Source organism: Macrobrachium nipponense, chromosome 40 (genome assembly GCF_015104395.2).
Source record: "Macrobrachium nipponense isolate FS-2020 chromosome 40, ASM1510439v2, whole genome shotgun sequence".
Classification (NCBI taxonomy): domain Eukaryota; kingdom Metazoa; phylum Arthropoda; class Malacostraca; order Decapoda; family Palaemonidae; genus Macrobrachium; species Macrobrachium nipponense.
Genome location: NC_061101.1, coordinates 2,532,579 through 2,551,197, shown reverse-complemented (window position 1 = coordinate 2,551,197; position 18,619 = coordinate 2,532,579). Strand labels below are relative to the sequence as shown.

Genomic DNA, 18,619 nt, shown 5'->3' with positions numbered 1-18,619 from the left:
GGTTCTTACCCCATAAACCGAGAAGAAGACAAGTTAAACTACTCTCCCTCTTCTTCGTCAGATCACTAGGAATTTGGATATTGCAAAAGGACCTACACAGCACTGAACAGGAAGAAAATGACATGAAAAAAATCAATCAGAACAAAGCCCTGGGTTCTTATCCCTTAAACCCACGAAGAAGAATAAACCTCTTTAGACAAGTTAAACTACTCTCCCTCTTCTTCATCATATCACTAGGAATTTGGATATTGCACTGAACAGGAAGGAAAATGACGTGAAGAATCGATTCGTTAGACAAGTTATATTATTTTTTCCTCTTCTTCGTCAGATCACTAGGAATTTGAATATTGCGAAAATACCTACACAGCACTGATCAGGAAGGAAAATTGCATGAAAAATCAACCAAAACAAAGCCGTAAGTTCTTATCCCATAAACCCAAGAAAACGAAGAACGCACCTCGTTAGACAAGTTAAATTACTCTCTCTCTTCTTCGTCAAGTCACTAGGAATTTGGATATTGCAAAAGGACCTACACAGAACTGAACAGGAAGGAAAATTGCATGAAAAATCAACCAAAACAAAGCCCTGGGTTCTTATCCCATAAACTCACGAGGAAGAACGCACCTCGTTAGACAAGTTAAACTATTCTTCCTCTTCTTCAAGTTACTAGGAATTTGGATGTTGCAAAAGGACCTACGCAGCGCTGAACAGGAAGGAAAATGACGTGAAGAATCAATCAGAACAAAGCCCTGGGTTCTTATCCCATAAACCCACGAAGAAGAATAAACCTCTTTAGACAAGTTAAACTACTCTCCTCTTCTTCGTCAAGTCACTAGAAATTTGGATATTGCAAAAGGACCCAACACCAGCACTGAACAGGAAGGAAATTGACGTGAAAACCCAATGAAAACAGATCGATTTCGAGGGGCAGAGCCGCCTTTACTCACCGTGGGCATGACGAATGCCATTGGGTGATCGGGAGAGGCATATTGATCGGGTTTCCTCTTGGAGACGAGAAATGTAGCGGGGCTGGGATCTCCGGCGTCACCTCGTAGACGCCTGCGAGACAAAAAACGGTTAACTGAGGATTCTAGAAGTTCCACGAATTCGTCTGGAAAGCTTCCGAGTTGGAATGCTTAATTTATCATCAGGTGTAAATAGACTTTTCTTTTATCTATTTATTAACAGCTTATCTACACGAATCTTTATTCTCTTCTCGAATTTCATCAATTTCATCTGTTATGAGAATCAATTTATTGATTTTATATTTCCAATTATTTTCGTAATTTTACTTTTCTTGGAGAATTACGAAGTCTTTTATGAGACTCCTTTGATATCACATCACCACAAACTTTACTAGTTGAACTTTCATTTATTTTACATGCTATCATATAAAAATTGTGTCTACGGTACGTTAAATCTTTCTCAATATCTCGCGCACTAATTTTCACTTGGAATATTATCATAAAATTTATTTACCAGTTTTTGTCTTCTAAAATCCTGTCGAAATTGACACACAGTCTATCAAAAATGACCTCACTCAGTATACACAATATATGAAAACGTATTTTATTCATCAGATCTCTTTACTACATGATAACAAAATACTTTCTATTTCCATGAAACCTGCAGATATGGAAGCTCTCGTTCCGTTAAGAAATTATCATACATCCTACATCCGACTCAGAAGGTTTAGCTTTCACAACACAGTACAAGCATCTTTCTAAATCATTACTTTAGGTCTAGGGAAACTTACTTGCTCACAATCGCTACTATAACACAGTGATATACATCACTGTATGTTTCATGCACTGTCTTTTGCTCATCACTTCCATCCCTTTTTTCCGCCATCTTGCCACACCTGTAATTGAACCTCTGAGCCCCACTAACTTAGTTCATTCTGAAATCACACCTGCAACATTTCGTGTTCTGCTGCATCTCTTTTCCAAGCTATACTATATTTATCCTTTGTTTCACTTTTCTAGGTAATTTTCACACCTTTTACTTTCAGGGAACTCCCGCCATTCAAGTCCTGTCAGATATGCTTTTCGTTTCGTCTCTAAGATTTCTCAAAGTAAGATTTCAGATCTGAAATGAAATAGCTTTCGCATCGACAATTAAAACCAAAAGTTGGTCCCTTTACCCTTGAATATTAATTTTCCCTGACCCAAATATTTGAAGACAGTTTTTCTGCATCAAAACCCAATCCATTAGCCTGATATCTGATTCATTAACGTATGCACATATGCGAGCGTACACACATTCACACATTCTCATATTTACGTGTGTATGTGTGTGTGTGTGTGAGTGTGTGAGTGATGACATACCTTCATTTATGTTTGCGCATGGCTAGTGTTTGAGAATTTCATTTCATTAATCTGTCTATTAAAGAAAATAGTAACTAAAAAAATATCAGAGAGAGAAATAAAAAAAGGTCAGAAGAAAATGCATTCATTTTTCTTCCAAAAAGAATATGCATACGATGCGCACGTGTACATAAAACAATGAGTGGTATAGCCATAGTGCATACACCGGCATTTGATAAACATTAGATGCATTGACTCAGACTTATACATGCATGTATTTAAATGCATATATAGAAAGGAGAGAGAGAGAGAGAGAGAGAGAGAGAGAGAGAGAGAGAGAGAGAATGGTCCCAGATTTGCTGTAGTAGAAGTTCGCTCTGGATTTTAGACAGATATTGAGGACAAGCTCTACTGGCAACAGCTAGTCAGACCAGCAGGATTAGTCATACACAGGTCTCCCCAGGTGTTCAATGAGGACACATGTCCCAGGACAGGTGTTTGGGGCGAGGGTGTTTAGTGCTATAACGAGCAAAAAAAAAAAAAAAAAACTCAGTCAAGCATTGGTTGTGTTTTGGGGTAAATCGACTTTATGTAAATTATTGTTAATTTAATATTTTAAACAAAATTCTTGCTTTTATTATCTAACACTGCTAGTGGAAGTGAAGTCTAATGCTTCTGCAGCATTTTTTTAAAATAAATATTACCCGAGTTATAAAATAAGATAATCACATTATTATCTATGTTTTGCTCCATGACTTTAACCTAATTCCTGCATGCGTAGCGTGTATGCCACGTAGCGACTCCATTCTTTCCATTACATCATCACTTTCATTACGTCTATGGACAATCTCTGGTGTTCTTATTTGCCTCAACTTAATAAAACAGCATCTTAATTCGTCCGTTTACGTTTACAACTTATTCTAAGCCTTTAACCTTACTTGTACCACAGAGCCAGACAGAGCCCTGTACATAAAATGGCCGCAGCCGCCAGAGATACGCCAACGACCATCCCCCCAATAACGCCAGGAGTCATGGCGCTAGAGCCACCACCTTCGTCTTCGGCGCTCATGTCGTCTCCAGCAGAAGCAGCCTCAGCAGTAGCAGAGGTACCACCGCCCCTTCAGAAGTCGCCGCCCTTTGTAGGGGAGAACCTGTCCGCATCTGGAAAGGAAAAGAGGAGGACGTGGGTAGACTATAGTTTCTTTTGAAACATTTTGACGCCATCTAGATGTGATTTCAGATCCGTGGATGATGTTGAAATACGATTTCAGATCCGTGGATGATCTTCAAATACGATTTCAGATTCGTAGATGATGCTGAAATACTGATTTCAGATTTGTGGATGATGTTTGAAATACGATTTCAGATAAGTGGATGATCTTCAAATACGATTTCAGATTCGTGGATGATGTTGAAAAACGATTTCAGATTCGTGGATGATAGTTGAAATACGATTTTTCAGATTCGTGGATGATGTTGAAACACGATTCTTCAGATTCGTGGATATGTTGAAACACGATTCTTCAGATTCGTGGATAATGTTTTGAAAAACACGATTTTTCAGATTCGTGATAATGTTGAAACATGATTCTTCAGATTCGTGGATGATGTTGAAATATACGATTTCAATTCGTAGATGATATTCAAAGAAATTACAATTCGATTTTCAGATTCGTAAGATGATGTTGAAATACGATTTCAAGTTTGAATGGATGGGATGATTCAAATACGATTTCAGATTCGTGGATGATGTGAAATATACGATTTCAGTTGGAATACAATTTCAGATTTCGTGGGATGATGTGATAACATTTCATTCGATTTCAGATTCCGTGGATGATTGTTGAAATAGATTTTCAGATCGTGGTGATGTTGAAATACGATCAGTTGGAATACAATTTCAGATTCGGGATGATTGTTCCAATACGATTTCAGGATCCGTAAGATGATTGTTGAAATCGGATTTTCAGATTTTTTTCGGGGATGATTGTTGAAATATGATTTTTCAGATTCGGGATGATGTTTGAAATACGATTTCAGATTTGTGGATGATTTAAATACAATTTCAGATTTTCGTGGTGATATGAAATACGATTTCAGTTGGAATACGATTTCAGATTCGTGGAGATTGTTGAAAATACGATTTCAGCTCAGTTGGATGATGTTGAAATATGATTTCCAGATCCGTGGATTGATGTTGAAACACGATTTTTCAGGATTCGTGGATGAGTTGAAATACGATTTCAAATTTCGGGAATTTGTTGAAATATGATTCCAGATTCTTGGATTGATGTTGAATATGATTTCCATATTCGTGGATTGATGTTGAAATACGATTTCAGAATAAGTGGATGATCTTCCAAATACGATTTCAGATTAGGGGATAATGTTGAAATAAATGATTTCAGATTCGGTGGATGATGTTGAAACACGATTCTTCAGATTCGTGGATGATGTGAAATACGATTTCAGATAAGTGGATGATCTTTCAAATATGATTTCAGATTCGTGGATGATGTTGAAAACAATATGATTTCAGATTCACGTGGATGATGTTGAAACACGATTTTTATTTTTTTTTACGATTCGTGGATTAATGTGAAACACAATTCTTCAGATTCGTGGATGATGTTGAAATTCGATTTCAAAATCGTGGATGATATTCAAATACGATTTCAAATTCGGGATGATGATGAAATTGACGATTTCATATTTGTGGATGATATTCAATTACGATTTCCAAAGAATCGTGGATGATGTTGAAATACGATTTCAGTTGGAATACGATTTCAGATTCATGGATGAATGTTGAAATACGATTTCAGATCAGTAGATGATGTTTGAAATAGGATTTCAGATTCGTGGATGATGTGGAAATATGATAGTTTCATTTTAGTGGATGATGTTGAAAAATACGATTTCAGATTTGTGGATGATCTTCAAATACCAATTTCAGATTCGTTGATGATGTTGAAATACGATTTCAGTTGGAATACGATTTCAGATTCGTGGATGATGTTGAAATACGATTTCAGATCCGTGGATGGATTTGTTGAAATATGATTTCAGATCCGTGGATGATGTTGAAAACACGATTTTTCAGATTCTTTAATGATGTTGAAATACGATTTCCGATTTGTGGATGATATTCAAATACGATTTCAAATTCGTGGATGATGTTAAATAACATTTCAGTTGGAATACGATTTCAGATTCGTATGATGATGCGAAATACGAAATTTCAGATCCGTGGATGATGTTGAAATACGATTTCAGATTCGTGATGATGTTGAAATACGATTTCGATCATGGATGATGAAATAATGATTTCAGATCCGTGGAGGATGTTGAAACACATTTTTCAGATTCGTGGATGATGTTGAAATACGATTTCAGATAAGTGGATGATCTTAAATATGATTTCAGATCCTGATGATGTTTGAAATACGATTTTTTCAAATTCGATGATGTTTGAAATACGATTTTTTTCAGATTCGTGATGATCTTCAAATACGATTTCAGATTTGTGGATGATATTCAAATACGATTTCAGATTCGTGGGATGATGTTGAAATACGATTTTCAGTTGGAATACGATCTCAGATCGTGGATGATGCTGAAATACGATTTTTCAGATGCGTGTAATTGAGTTGAAATGCGATTTCAGATTCGTGGATGATGTTGAAATGACGATTTCAGATCCGTGGATGATGTTAAAACAACGATTTTTCAGATCGTGGAGGATGTTGAAATACGATTTCAGATACGTGGGATGATCTTCAAATATGATTTCAGAACCGTGGATGAGTTGAAATACGATTTTCAGGTCATGGATGATGTTGAAATAATATTTTTCAGATTCGTTGATGATCTTCAATACGATTTCAGATTCGGGTGGATGATCTTCAAATACGATTTCAGATTCGTGGATGATCTTCAAATACGATTTCAGATTCGTGGATGATCTTCAAATACGATTTCAGATTCGTGGATGATGTTGAAATATGATTTCAGATTCGTGGATGATGTTGAAATATGATTTCAGATTCGTGGATGATGTTGAAATACGATTTCATATAAGTGATGATCTTCAAAATACGATTTCAGAAAAAGTGGATGATGTTTTGAATTACGATTTCCATAATGGATGATCTTCAAATACGATTTCAGATTCGTTGATGATGTTGAAATACGATTTCAGATACGTGGGATGTCTTCATTTTAATACGTTTTCAGATTCGTGGATGAAGTTCAAATACAGTTTTTCAGATACGTGGATGATCTTCAAATACGATTTCAGATTCGTGGATGATGTTGAAATACGATTTCAGATACGTGGATGATCTTCAAATACGATTTCAGATTCGTGGATGATGTTGAAATACGATTTCAGATACGTGGATGATCTTCATTTTAATACGTTTTTTTCAGATTCGTGATGAGTTCAAATACAGTTTCAGATACGTGGATGTTTTTCAAATACCGATTTCAGATTCGTGGATGATGTTGAAATACGATTTCAGATACGTGGATGATCTTCAAATACGATTTCAGATTCGTGGATGATGTTGAAATACGATTTTTCAGATTCGTGGATGATGTTGAAATACGATTTTTCAGATTCGTGGATGATGTTGAAACACGATTTTTCAGATTCGTGGATGATGTTGAAATACGATTTTTCAGATTCGTGGATGATCTTCAAATACGATTTCAGATTCGTGGATGATCTTCAAATACGATTTCAGATTCGTGGATGATCTTCAAATACGATTTCAGATTCGTGGAAGATCTTTAAATAGGATTTCATATTCGTGGATGATATTGAAATATGATTTCAGATTCTTGGATGATGTTGAAATATGATTTCAGATTCGTGGATGATGTTGAAATACGATTTCAGATACGTGGATGATCTTCAAATACGATTTCAGATTCGTGGATGATGTTGAAATATGATTTCAGATTCGTGAATGATGTTGAAATAGATTTCAGATTCGTGGATGATGTTGAAATAGATTTCAGATCCGTGGATGATGTTGAAATACGATTTCAGATTCGTGGATGATGTTGAAATATGATTTCAGATTCGTGGATGATGTTGAAATACGATTTCAGATACGTGGATGATCTTCAAATACGATTTCAGATTCGTGGATGATGTTGAAATACGATTTCAGATACGTGGATGATCTTCAAATACGATTTCAGATTCGAGGATGATGTTGAAATACGATTTCAGATACGTGGATAATCTTCAAATACAATTTCAGATTCGTGGATGATGTTGAAATACAATTTCAGATACGTGGATGATCTTCAAATACGATTTCAGATTCGTGGATGATGTTGAAATAGATTTCAAAGATTCGTGGATGATTGTTGAAATATTGATTTCAAGATTTCGGGTGGATTGATGGTTGAAACTTCGATTTTAGATTTCGTGGATGATTGATGGAAAATACGATTCAAGATTTCGTGGAAATGACGCTAAAATATGATTTCAGATTGCGTAGGGCTACGCTAAATAGATTTTTTCCAGAAATATCGGTGGAATTTGATGTTGAAATTACGATTCAGGATTCGGTGATGTTTTGTTGAAATACCGATTTCAGATTCGTGGATGGATTTTGTTGAAATACTATTTCAGTTTGAAATATGATTTCATATTTGTGGATGATCTTCAAATACAATTTCCAGATCCTTGGATGATCTTCAAATACGATTTTCAGATTCGTGGATGATGTTTAAATACGATTTCAGATTCGTGGATGATGTTGAAATACGATTTCAGATTCGGGGATGATGTTGAAATACGATTTTTTTCAGATTTTGTGGATGATGTTGAAATGCGATTTCAGATTATTGGATGATGTTGAAATAGATTTCAGATCCGTGGATGATGTTGAAATAGATTTCAGATTCGTGGATGAAATGTTGAAATAGATAATTTCAGATTCGGGTGGATGTTGTTGAAATAGATTTCAGATCCGTGATGATGTTGAAATACGATTCAAGATTCGTGGATGATGTTGAAATAGATTTTCAGATTCGTGGATGGTGTTGAAATAGATTTCAGATCCGTGGATGATGTTGAAATAACGATTTCATTATTCGTGGATGATGTTGAAATGTTAGATTTCAGATCCGTGGATGATGTTGAAATAGATTTCAGATTCGTGGATGATGTTGAAATACGATTTCAGATTCGGGTGGATGATGTTGAAATATTTATTTCAGATCCGTGGATGATGTTGAAATACGATTCAAGATTCGTGGATGATGTTGAAGTACGATTTCAGATCCGTTGGATGATGTTGAAATACGATTTCAGATTCGTGGATTGATGTTTGAAATAGGATTTTCCAGATTCGAGGATGATGTTGAAATACGATTATCAGATCCGTGGATGATGTTGAAAAATACGATTTCAGATCCGTGGATGATAGTGGTTGAAAGAAATACGATTTCAGATCCGTGGATGATGTTGAAATAGATTTTCAGTATACGTGAATGATGTTGAAATAGATTTCAGATCCGTGAATGATGTTGAAATATAAACGATTTCAAGATTCGTGGATGATGTTTGAAATACGATTTCAGATCCGTGGATGATGTTGAAATACGATTTCAGATTCGTTGGATGTTCTTGAAATAGGATTTTCTAGATGAGGATGATGTTGAAATACGATATCAGATCGGTGGATGATGTTAAAAAAAATACGATTTCCAGATCCGTGGATGATGTGAAAATACGATTTCAGATCGTGGATGATGTTAAATACTATTTCGGATTCGTGGATGATTTTGTCGAAATTTTTCGAGTTTTGATGTTGAAATGATTTGTCTTGATATGAAATTTCAGATTTTCAATTTGATGAGTTGAAATAGATTTCAGATTCGTGGAATGATGTTGAAAATAGATTTCAGATTCTGGATGATGTTGAAATAGATTCAGATTCGTGGCTGATGTTGAAATACGATCAAAATTCGCGCTGGTGATAAACATTTCAGATTCGTGGATGATGTTGAAATAGATTTTCAGATCCGTTTGATGATGTTAGAAATACGATTCCCAAGATTCGTGGACGATGTTGAAATACGATTCCAGATTCGTGGATGATGTTGAAAATACGATTTCAGGATTCGTGAATAATGTTTAAAATACGATTTCAGATTCATGGATTATGTTGAAAATACGATTTCAGATTCGTGGCTGTATGTTGCAAAAATACGGATTTCAGATTCGTGGATGATGTTGAAATACGATTTTTTAGATTCTGGATGTTGAAATACAATTTCAGATTCGTGGATGATGTTGAAATAAGATTTCAGATTCGTGGATGATGTTTGAAATGCGATTTCAGATTCGTGGATAAGTTTAAATACGATTTCAGATCCATGGATGATGTTGAAATACGATTTCAGGATTCTGGATAATGTTTAAATACGATTTCATATTCATGAATGATGTTTAAATGCGATTTCATATTCATGGATGATGTTGAAATACGATTTTTCAGGACGGCGTGGATGATGTTGAAATACGATTCCAGATTCGTGAATGATGTTGAAATACGATTCCAGATTCGTGGAATGATGTTGAAATACAATTTAAGATTCGTGGATGATGTTGAAATATGATTCCAGATTCGTGGATGATGTTGAAATATGATTCCAGATTCGTGGATGATGTTGAAATACGATTCCAGATTCGTGGATGATGATGAAATACAATTTCAGATTCTTGGATATGTGAAATACGATTTCAGTTTGAAATACGATTCCAGATTCGTGGATGATGTTGAAATACGATTTCAGATTCGTGGATGATGTTGAAATACGATTTCAGTTGAAATACAATTCCAGATTCGTGGATGATGTTGAAATACGATTCCAGATTCGTGGATGATGTTGAAATACGACTCTAGATTCGTGGATGATGTTGAAGTACGATTCATGATTCGATGATGATTGTTGAAATACGATTCCAGATTCGTGGATGAAGTTGAAATACGATTCCACATTCGTGGATGATGTTGAAGTACGATTCCAGATTCATGGATAATTTGTAAAATATGATTTCAGTTGAAATACGATTCCACATTCGTGGATGATGTTGAAGTACGATTCCAGATTCATGGATAATGTAAAATATGATTTCAGTTGAAATACGATTCCAAATTCGTTATGATGTTGAAATACGATTCCAGATTCGTGGATGATGTTGAAATACGATTCCAGATTCGTGAATGATGTTGAAATACGATTCCAGATTCGTGGATGATGTTGAAATACGATTCCAGATTCGTGGATGATGTTGAAATACGATTTCAGATTCGTAGATTCGTGGATGATGTTTAAGTACGATTCCAGATTTGTGGATGATGTTGAAATACGATTCCATATTCGTGGATGATGTTGGAAATACGATTCCAGATTCGTGATGATGTTGAAAAACGATTCCAGATTCGTGGATGGTGTGAAGTACGATTCCAGATTCATGGATGATGTTGAAATACGATTCCAGATTCGTGGATGATGTTGAAATACGATTTAAGATTCGTGGATGATGTTGAAATACGATTTAAGATTCGTGGATGATGTTGAAATACGATTCCAGATTCGTGGATGATGTTGAAATACGATTCCAGATTCGTGGATGATGTTGAAATACGATTCCAGATTCGTGATGATGTTGAAATACGATTCCAGATTCATGGATGATGTTGAAATACGATTCCAGATTCGTGGATGATGTTGAAATACGATTTCAGATTCGTGGATGATGTTGAAATACGATTTAAGATTCGTGGATGATGTTGAAATACGATTCCAGATTCGTGGATGATGTTGAAATACGATTCCAGATTCGTGGATGATGTTGAAATACGATTTCAAATTCGTGGATGATGTTGAAATACGATTTCAGATTCGTGGATGATGTTGAAATACGATTCCAGATTCGTGGATGATGTTGAAATACGATTTCAGATTCGTGGATGATGTTGAAATACGATTCCAGATTCTTGGATGATGTTGAAATAGGATTTTCAGTTGAAATACGATTCCAAATTCGTTGATGATGTTGAAGTACGATCCAGATTCGTGGATGATGTTGAAATACGATTCCAGATTCGTGAATGATGTTGAAATACGATTCCAAATTCGTGGATGATGTTGAAATACGATTCCAGATTCGTGGATGATGTTGAAATACGATTCCAGATTCGTGGATGATGTTGAAATACGATTTCAGATTCGTGGATGATGTTGAAATACGATTCCAGATTCGTGGATGATGTAGAAATACGATTTCAGTTGAAATACGATTCCAGATTCGTGGATGATGTTGAAATACGATTCCAGATTCGTGGATGATGTTGAAATACGATTCCAGATTCGTGGATGATGTTGAAATACGATTCCAGATTCATGGATGATGTTTGAAATACGATTCCAGATTCGTGGATGATGTTGAAATACGATTCCAGATTCGTGGATGATGTTGAAATACGATTCCAGATTCGTGGATGATGTTGAAATACGATTCCAGATTCGTGGATGATGTTGAAATACGATTTCAGATTCGTGGATGATGTTGAAATACGATTCCAGATTCGTGGATGATGTTGAAATACAATTCCAGATTCGTGGATGATGTTGAAATACGATTCCAGATTCGTGGATGATGTTGAAATACGATTACAGATTCGTGGATGATGTTGAAAAACTATTCCAGATTCGTAGATGATGTTGAAAAATTATTCCAGATTCGTGGATGATGTTGAAATACGATTTAAGATTCGTGGATGATGTTGAAATACGATTCCAGATTCGTGGATGATGTTGAAATACGATTCCAGATTCGTGGATGATGTTGAAATACGATTCCAGATTCGTGGATGATGTTGAAATACGATTCCAGATTCGTGGATGATGTTGAAATACAATTCCAGATTCGTGGATGATGTTGAAATACGATTCCAGATTCGTGGATGATGTTGAAATACGATTTCAGATTCGTGGATGATGTTGAAATACGATTCCAGATTCGTGGATGATGTTGAAATACGATTTCAGATTCGTGGATGATGTTGAAATACGATTCCAGATTCGTGGATGATGTTGAAATACGATTCCAGATTCGTGGATGATGTTGAAATACGATTCCAGATTCGTGGATGATGTTGAAATACGATTCCAGATTCGTGGATGATGTTGAAATACGATTTAAGATTCGTGGATGATGTTGAAATACGATTTCAGATTCGTGGATGATGTTGAAGTACGATTCCAGATTCGTGGATGATGTTGAAAAAAGATTCCAAGATTCATGGATGATGTGAAAAACGATTCCAGATTAGTGGATGATGTTGAAAACACAATTTCAGATTGCTGGATGATGTTGAATACAATTTCAGATTCGTGGATGATGTTAAATACAATTCAGATTCGTGGATGATGTTGAAATACGATTTTCCGATTCGTAGATGATGTTGAAAACGATTCCAGATTTGTGGATGATGTTGAAATACGATTCCAGATTCGTGGATGATGTTGAAATACGATTCCAGATTCGTGGATGATGTTGAAATATGATTCCAGATTCGTGGATGATGTTGAAATACGATTCCAGATTCGTGGATGATGTTGAAATACGATTCCAGATTCGTGGATGATGTTGAACAAAACGATTCCAGATTCATGGATGATGTTGAAATACAATTTCAGATTAGTGGATGATATTAAAAAGCGATTCCAGATTCTTGGATGATGTGCAAAAACGATTCAAGATTCGTGGATGATGTTGAAAAACGATTACAGATTCTTGGATGATGTTGAAAAATGATTCCAGATTCGTGGATGATGTTGAAGAACGATTCCAGATTCTTGGATGATGTTGAAATACAATTTCAGATTCGTGGGTGATTTTGTTGAAAAACGATTCCAGATTAGTAATGAATGATTTGTTTAAAAAACGATTCCAGAATCCTTAGATGATGTTGTTTTGAAAAACGATTGCCAGGATTCGTGGATGATGTTTAAAAAACGATTCCATATTCGGGTGGATTGATGTTTGAAAAAAAAAAACAAAACGATTCCAGATTCGGTGGATGATGTTTGGAAAAATACAATTTTCAGATTTCGGGTGAATGAATTTGTTGAAAAAACTATCCAGATTCGGGGTGGTAATGTTTTGAAATACGATTTCGAATGATTCTTGAATGATGTTTTTCAAATAACGATTACCAAGATTCGTGGATTGATTGTTGAAAATACGATTCCAATCTTTGTTTGGATTGATGTTGGAAAATACGATTCCAGATTCGTGGATGATGTTTGAAGTACCGATTCCATGAATACCGTTAGATGATGTTGAAATACGAATTTCCACCAGATTCGTGGAGTGAGTTGGATTTAAGTAACGATTTCCAAGATTGCGGTGGATGATGTTGAAATACGATTGCAGCATTCCGTGGATGATGTTTGAAAATACGTTTACCAGATTCGTGGATGGATGTTAGAAGTAACGATTTCAGATTCCGTGGATGATGTTGGAAAGAATACGATTTCCAGATTCCGTGGATGATTTTTGTTGCAAATGCGATTCCAGATCCTTGGATGATGTTGAAATACGATTTCAAGGATTCCGTGGATGATGTTGAAATACGATTTTCAGATTCGTGGATTGATGTTTGAACGTAGCGATTCCAGATTCGTGGATGATTTGAATTGAAATACGTTTTCCGCGATTCGTGGATGATGTTGAAATTATAAACGATTTTCATATTCGTGGATGAAATTTTGTTTGAAAATACGATTTCCAGATTCGTGGATGATGTTGAAATACGATTCCAGTTTCGTTTGATTGATTTTGTTGAAATAGCGATTCCATATTCGTTGGGATGATGTTTGAAATAAGGATTTTTCAGATCCGTGGCTGATGTTGTAAATTACTATTTTCAGATTCGTGGGATGGATGTTGAAGTACGATTCCAGGATTCGTGAATGATGTTGAAAAGAAACGATTCCAAGATTCAATGGATGATGTTTGACAAAAAACGATTCCCACAGATTAGTTGGATGATGGTTTGAAAACCACAATTTCAGATTGCTGGGATGATGTTTGAATAACAATTTCAGATTCGGGTGGATTGAATGTTGAAAATACAATTTCAGATTGCGTGGATGATGTTGAAAAAAAATATCGGATTTCCAGATTCGTAGCTTGATGTTGAAAAACGATTCCCAGATTAGGGGTGGATGATGTTGAAAAATGCTTCCAGATTCGTGGATATGTTGAAAAACCGATTTCCCAGATTATCGTGGATGAATGTTGAAAAAACAAAACGATTCCGAATTCGTGGGATGATTTGTTTGAAATTTACAATTTCAGATTAGTGGATGATGTTTAAAAAAAAAAACCATTCCAGATTCCCCTTGGATGATGTGGAAAACGTGTTCAAGATTCGTGGGGGATGGATTTGAAAAACGATTCCAGATTCTGTGGATGATGTTGAAATAACAATTTCATATTAGTGGATGAATGTTTAAAAAACTATTTCCATATTCTTGGATGATTGGTGGAAAAACCGATTCAAGGATTTCGTGGATTTAATGATGTTTAAAAACGATTCCAAGATTCTTGGATGATGTTTTTGAAAAGTGATTCCATTATTCCAGATTCCCGTGGAATGGATGTTGAAAAAAAAACGATTCCAGATTCTTGGATGATGTGAAATTTAGAAATTTCCCCAGGGGGAATTTTATTTGTCGTGGGATGAAAATGTTGAAAAAACGATTCCAATAATTAGTAGATGATGTTGAAAAACCACGATTCCATAATCTTAGATGATGTTGAAAAAAAAGATTTCTAGATTCGTGGATGTTGTTAAAAAACGATTCCTTAGATTCCGTGGATGAAATGTTGAAAAACGCTATTGCCAGAGTTCGTGGGATTGAAGTTGAATGATACAATTTCAGATTCGTGGATGATGTTGAAAAAAACGATTCCAGATTCGTGGATAAGTGGTTTGAAAATACGATTTTCAGATTTCGGGGTTGGATGATGTTTGAAAATACCGATTTTCCCAGAGTTGTGGATGATGGTTGAAATACTATTCCAGATTTCGTGGAATTTGGTTGTTGAACGTACGATTCCAGATTACATGGATGATGTTGAAATACTTAGTTCTAGATTCGTGGATGATGTTGAAGTACGATTCCAGATTCGATGGATGAGTGGTCGAAAAAAAAAAAAAAAAAAAAACGATTTCCAGATTCATGGGATTGGATGTTTTTTGAAAAAACGATTCCAAAGATTAGTGGATGAGGTTGAAACACAATTTTCAGATTGCGTGGATGAGTTTTGAATTACAATTTCAGATTCGTGGATGATGTTGAAAATACAATTTCCAGATTCGGGTGAGTGATGTTGTGAAAAATTACGATTTTCCGATTTCGTAGATGATTGGTTGAAAAACGATTCCAGATTAGGGGTGGATGAATGTTGGAAAAAACTATTCCAGATTCGTGGATTGATGTTGAAAAAAAGCACGATTCCAAGATTCGTGGATGATGTTTGAAAAACGATTCCAGGATTTAGTGGATCGATGTTGTAAAAAACGATTCCAGATTCGGGATGGATGGTTTGTTTAAAAAACGATTATCCATATTCGTGGCATGATGTTTGAAAAAAACGTACGTTCCAGCTTCGTGGATGATGGTTGAAAATACAATTTCAAGATTAGTGGAAATGAATGTTAAAAAAAAAACGATTCCAGATTCCTTGGATGATGTGGAAAAACGCTATTCAAGATTCCGTGGATGAATGGGTTGAAAAACAACGATTCCCAGATTCCTTGGATGATGTTGAAAAATGATTCCAGATTCGTCGGATACGTTGAAAAAAACGATTTCCAAGATTCTTTGGATGATGTTGAAAATTACAATTGTTTCATATTTCGGGTGGGGATGGATGTTGAAAAAACGATTTCCAGATTAGTAGATGATGTTGTAAAAACGATTCCATGAATCTTAGATGATGTTGAAAAAAATAACTAGTCCAGATTCGTGGATTGATGTTAAAAAAACGGATCCCATATTCGGTGGATGATTTGTTGGAAAAACCGATTCCAGATTCGTGGATGATGTTGGGAAACTACCCAACATTTTCAGATTCGTGGATGATGTTTGGAAAAACGATTCCAGATTCGTTGGATAAATGTTTGAAATACCGATTTCAGCGTCTTGGATGATGTTCAAATGCTCTCGATTCCAGATTCCGTGGATGGATTTTGTTGGAAATACGATTCCAAGATCTTTGGGATAACTGTTGAAATACTATTTTCCAAGATTCGTTTTGATGATGTTCTGAAATACGATTCCCAGATTTGGTTGGATGATTGTTGAAAATTACGATTTCATATTCGTGATGGCTTTGTTGAAAAACGATTTCAGATCCGTGGATGATGATTTGAAAATACGAATTCCAGATTTCGTGGATGAATTTGTTGAAATCGATTTCAGATTCGTGGAATGATGTTGCTAAACGATTCCAGGATTCGTGGATGATGTTGAAATCGATTCTAGAGTTCGTGGATTGAATGTTGAAATACGATTCCAGATTCGTGGAATGGGTGTTGAAGTACGATTCCAGAGTACATGGAAGATGTTGAAATACGATTTCCAGATTCGTGGTGATGATGTTGAAATTACTATTTTCCAGATTCGTGGATGATGTAAAATTGAAATACGATTAAAGAAGTTCGTGGGATGGATGTTAAAATACGATTCCAGATTCGGGATGGCTGATTTGAAATACGATTCCCAGATTCCGTGGAATGATGTTTTGAATTACGATTCCAGATTTCGTGGATGAATGTTTGAAATACGATTCCTCAGATACCATGGGGATGATGGTTGAAATATAAACGATTTCCAGATTCGTGGATGAATGTTGAAACTACCGATTAAATATTCGTTGATGAATTTTTTGAAATATTTGAAATCCGAATTAAAGGAAATTCGTGGATGCTGTTAAAGATACGGATTCTAGATTCATGGATGGATTTTGTTGAAATAACGATTCTAGATTCGTGGTGATGATTTGAAATAACCGAGTTTCCAGATTCGTGGATGATGTTGAAAAGTACGATTTCAGATTCGTGGATGATGTTTGGAAATACGGATTCCCAGATTCATGGATGATGTTGAAATACGATTGCAGATTCTGATGGATGTTGAAATGTTAAAACGATTCCCAGAATTCGTTGGTATGCATGTTTGAAAATACGATTGCAGCATTGTTGCCGTGGATGATGTTTGAAATACGATTGCCAGATTGAGGATGGATGTTGTTGAAATACGATTGTCAGATTTCCCGGGGTGGATGATGGTTGTGAAATTACGATTCCAGGATTTTTCGTGGATGATGTTGAAATACGATTACCAGATTCGGGTGATGATGTTTGAAATACTATTCCAGATTTCGTGGATGATGTTGAAACTACTATTCCCGGATTCGTGGATGAATGTTGAAATACGAATTCCCAGAGTTCGTGGATGGATGTTGAAATACGGATTCCAAGAGTTCGGGGTGGATGGATTTTTGTTGAAATACGATTCCAGGGTACATGGATTATGGGTTGAAACATACTATTCCATATTCGTAGGATCGATGTTTGAAATACCGATTTCAGATTCGTGGATGATGTTGGAAAATACGATTTCAGATTCTTGGTGATGTTTTGAAATACGATTAAAGATTCGTGGGATGCTGTTAAAATAACGTTTCTAGAATTCGTTGGATGAATGTTGAAATACGATTTGCAAGATTCGTGGATGATTTTGTTGAAATACGATTCCAGATTCGTGGATGATGTTGAAATACAACTTCCATATTTCCGTGGCATGATGTTTGAAAATACGATTTTCCAGATTCGTGGATGATGTTGAAAGAATACGATTACCCCAGATTCTAGGATGATGTTGGAAAATGACGATTCCAGAGTTCGTGGGATGATGTTGAAAATAAGCGATTCCAATATTTCGTTGGATGATGTTGAAATACCGATTTCCAGATTCGTGGATTTGATTTGAATGGAAATAACGATTCCAGATTCCCGTGGATGATGTTGAAAATACGATTCCAGATTCGTGGATGTTTTTTTGTTGAAATACGACTTCCAGGATTCGTGGAATTGGTGATGATGGAAATACGAAATTCCAGATTCGTGATGAGTTGTTGAAATACTATTCTAGATTCCGTGGATGATGATCGAAAGTACGATTTCCAGATTTCGTGGGAT

The 18,619-nt window shown here is 35.6% G+C and overlaps 1 protein-coding gene across 2 annotated transcripts in view; it reads right to left on the bottom strand.

The window, feature by feature from the left end:
• LOC135211864 (uncharacterized) overlaps positions 1-18,619 on the bottom strand; it is a 28,706-nt gene that overhangs the window by 8,200 nt on the left and 1,887 nt on the right. For both annotated transcript variants that reach the window (XM_064245081.1, XM_064245080.1), the window contains exons 2-3: positions 3,245-3,467; positions 948-1,059 (exon numbers count right to left, since the gene is read on the bottom strand). In XM_064245081.1, coding sequence (XP_064101151.1) covers positions 948-1,059; positions 3,245-3,375 — 243 coding nt within the window. In that variant the 5' untranslated portion in view covers positions 3,376-3,467. The remainder of the gene's footprint in view (positions 1-947; positions 1,060-3,244; positions 3,468-18,619) is intronic.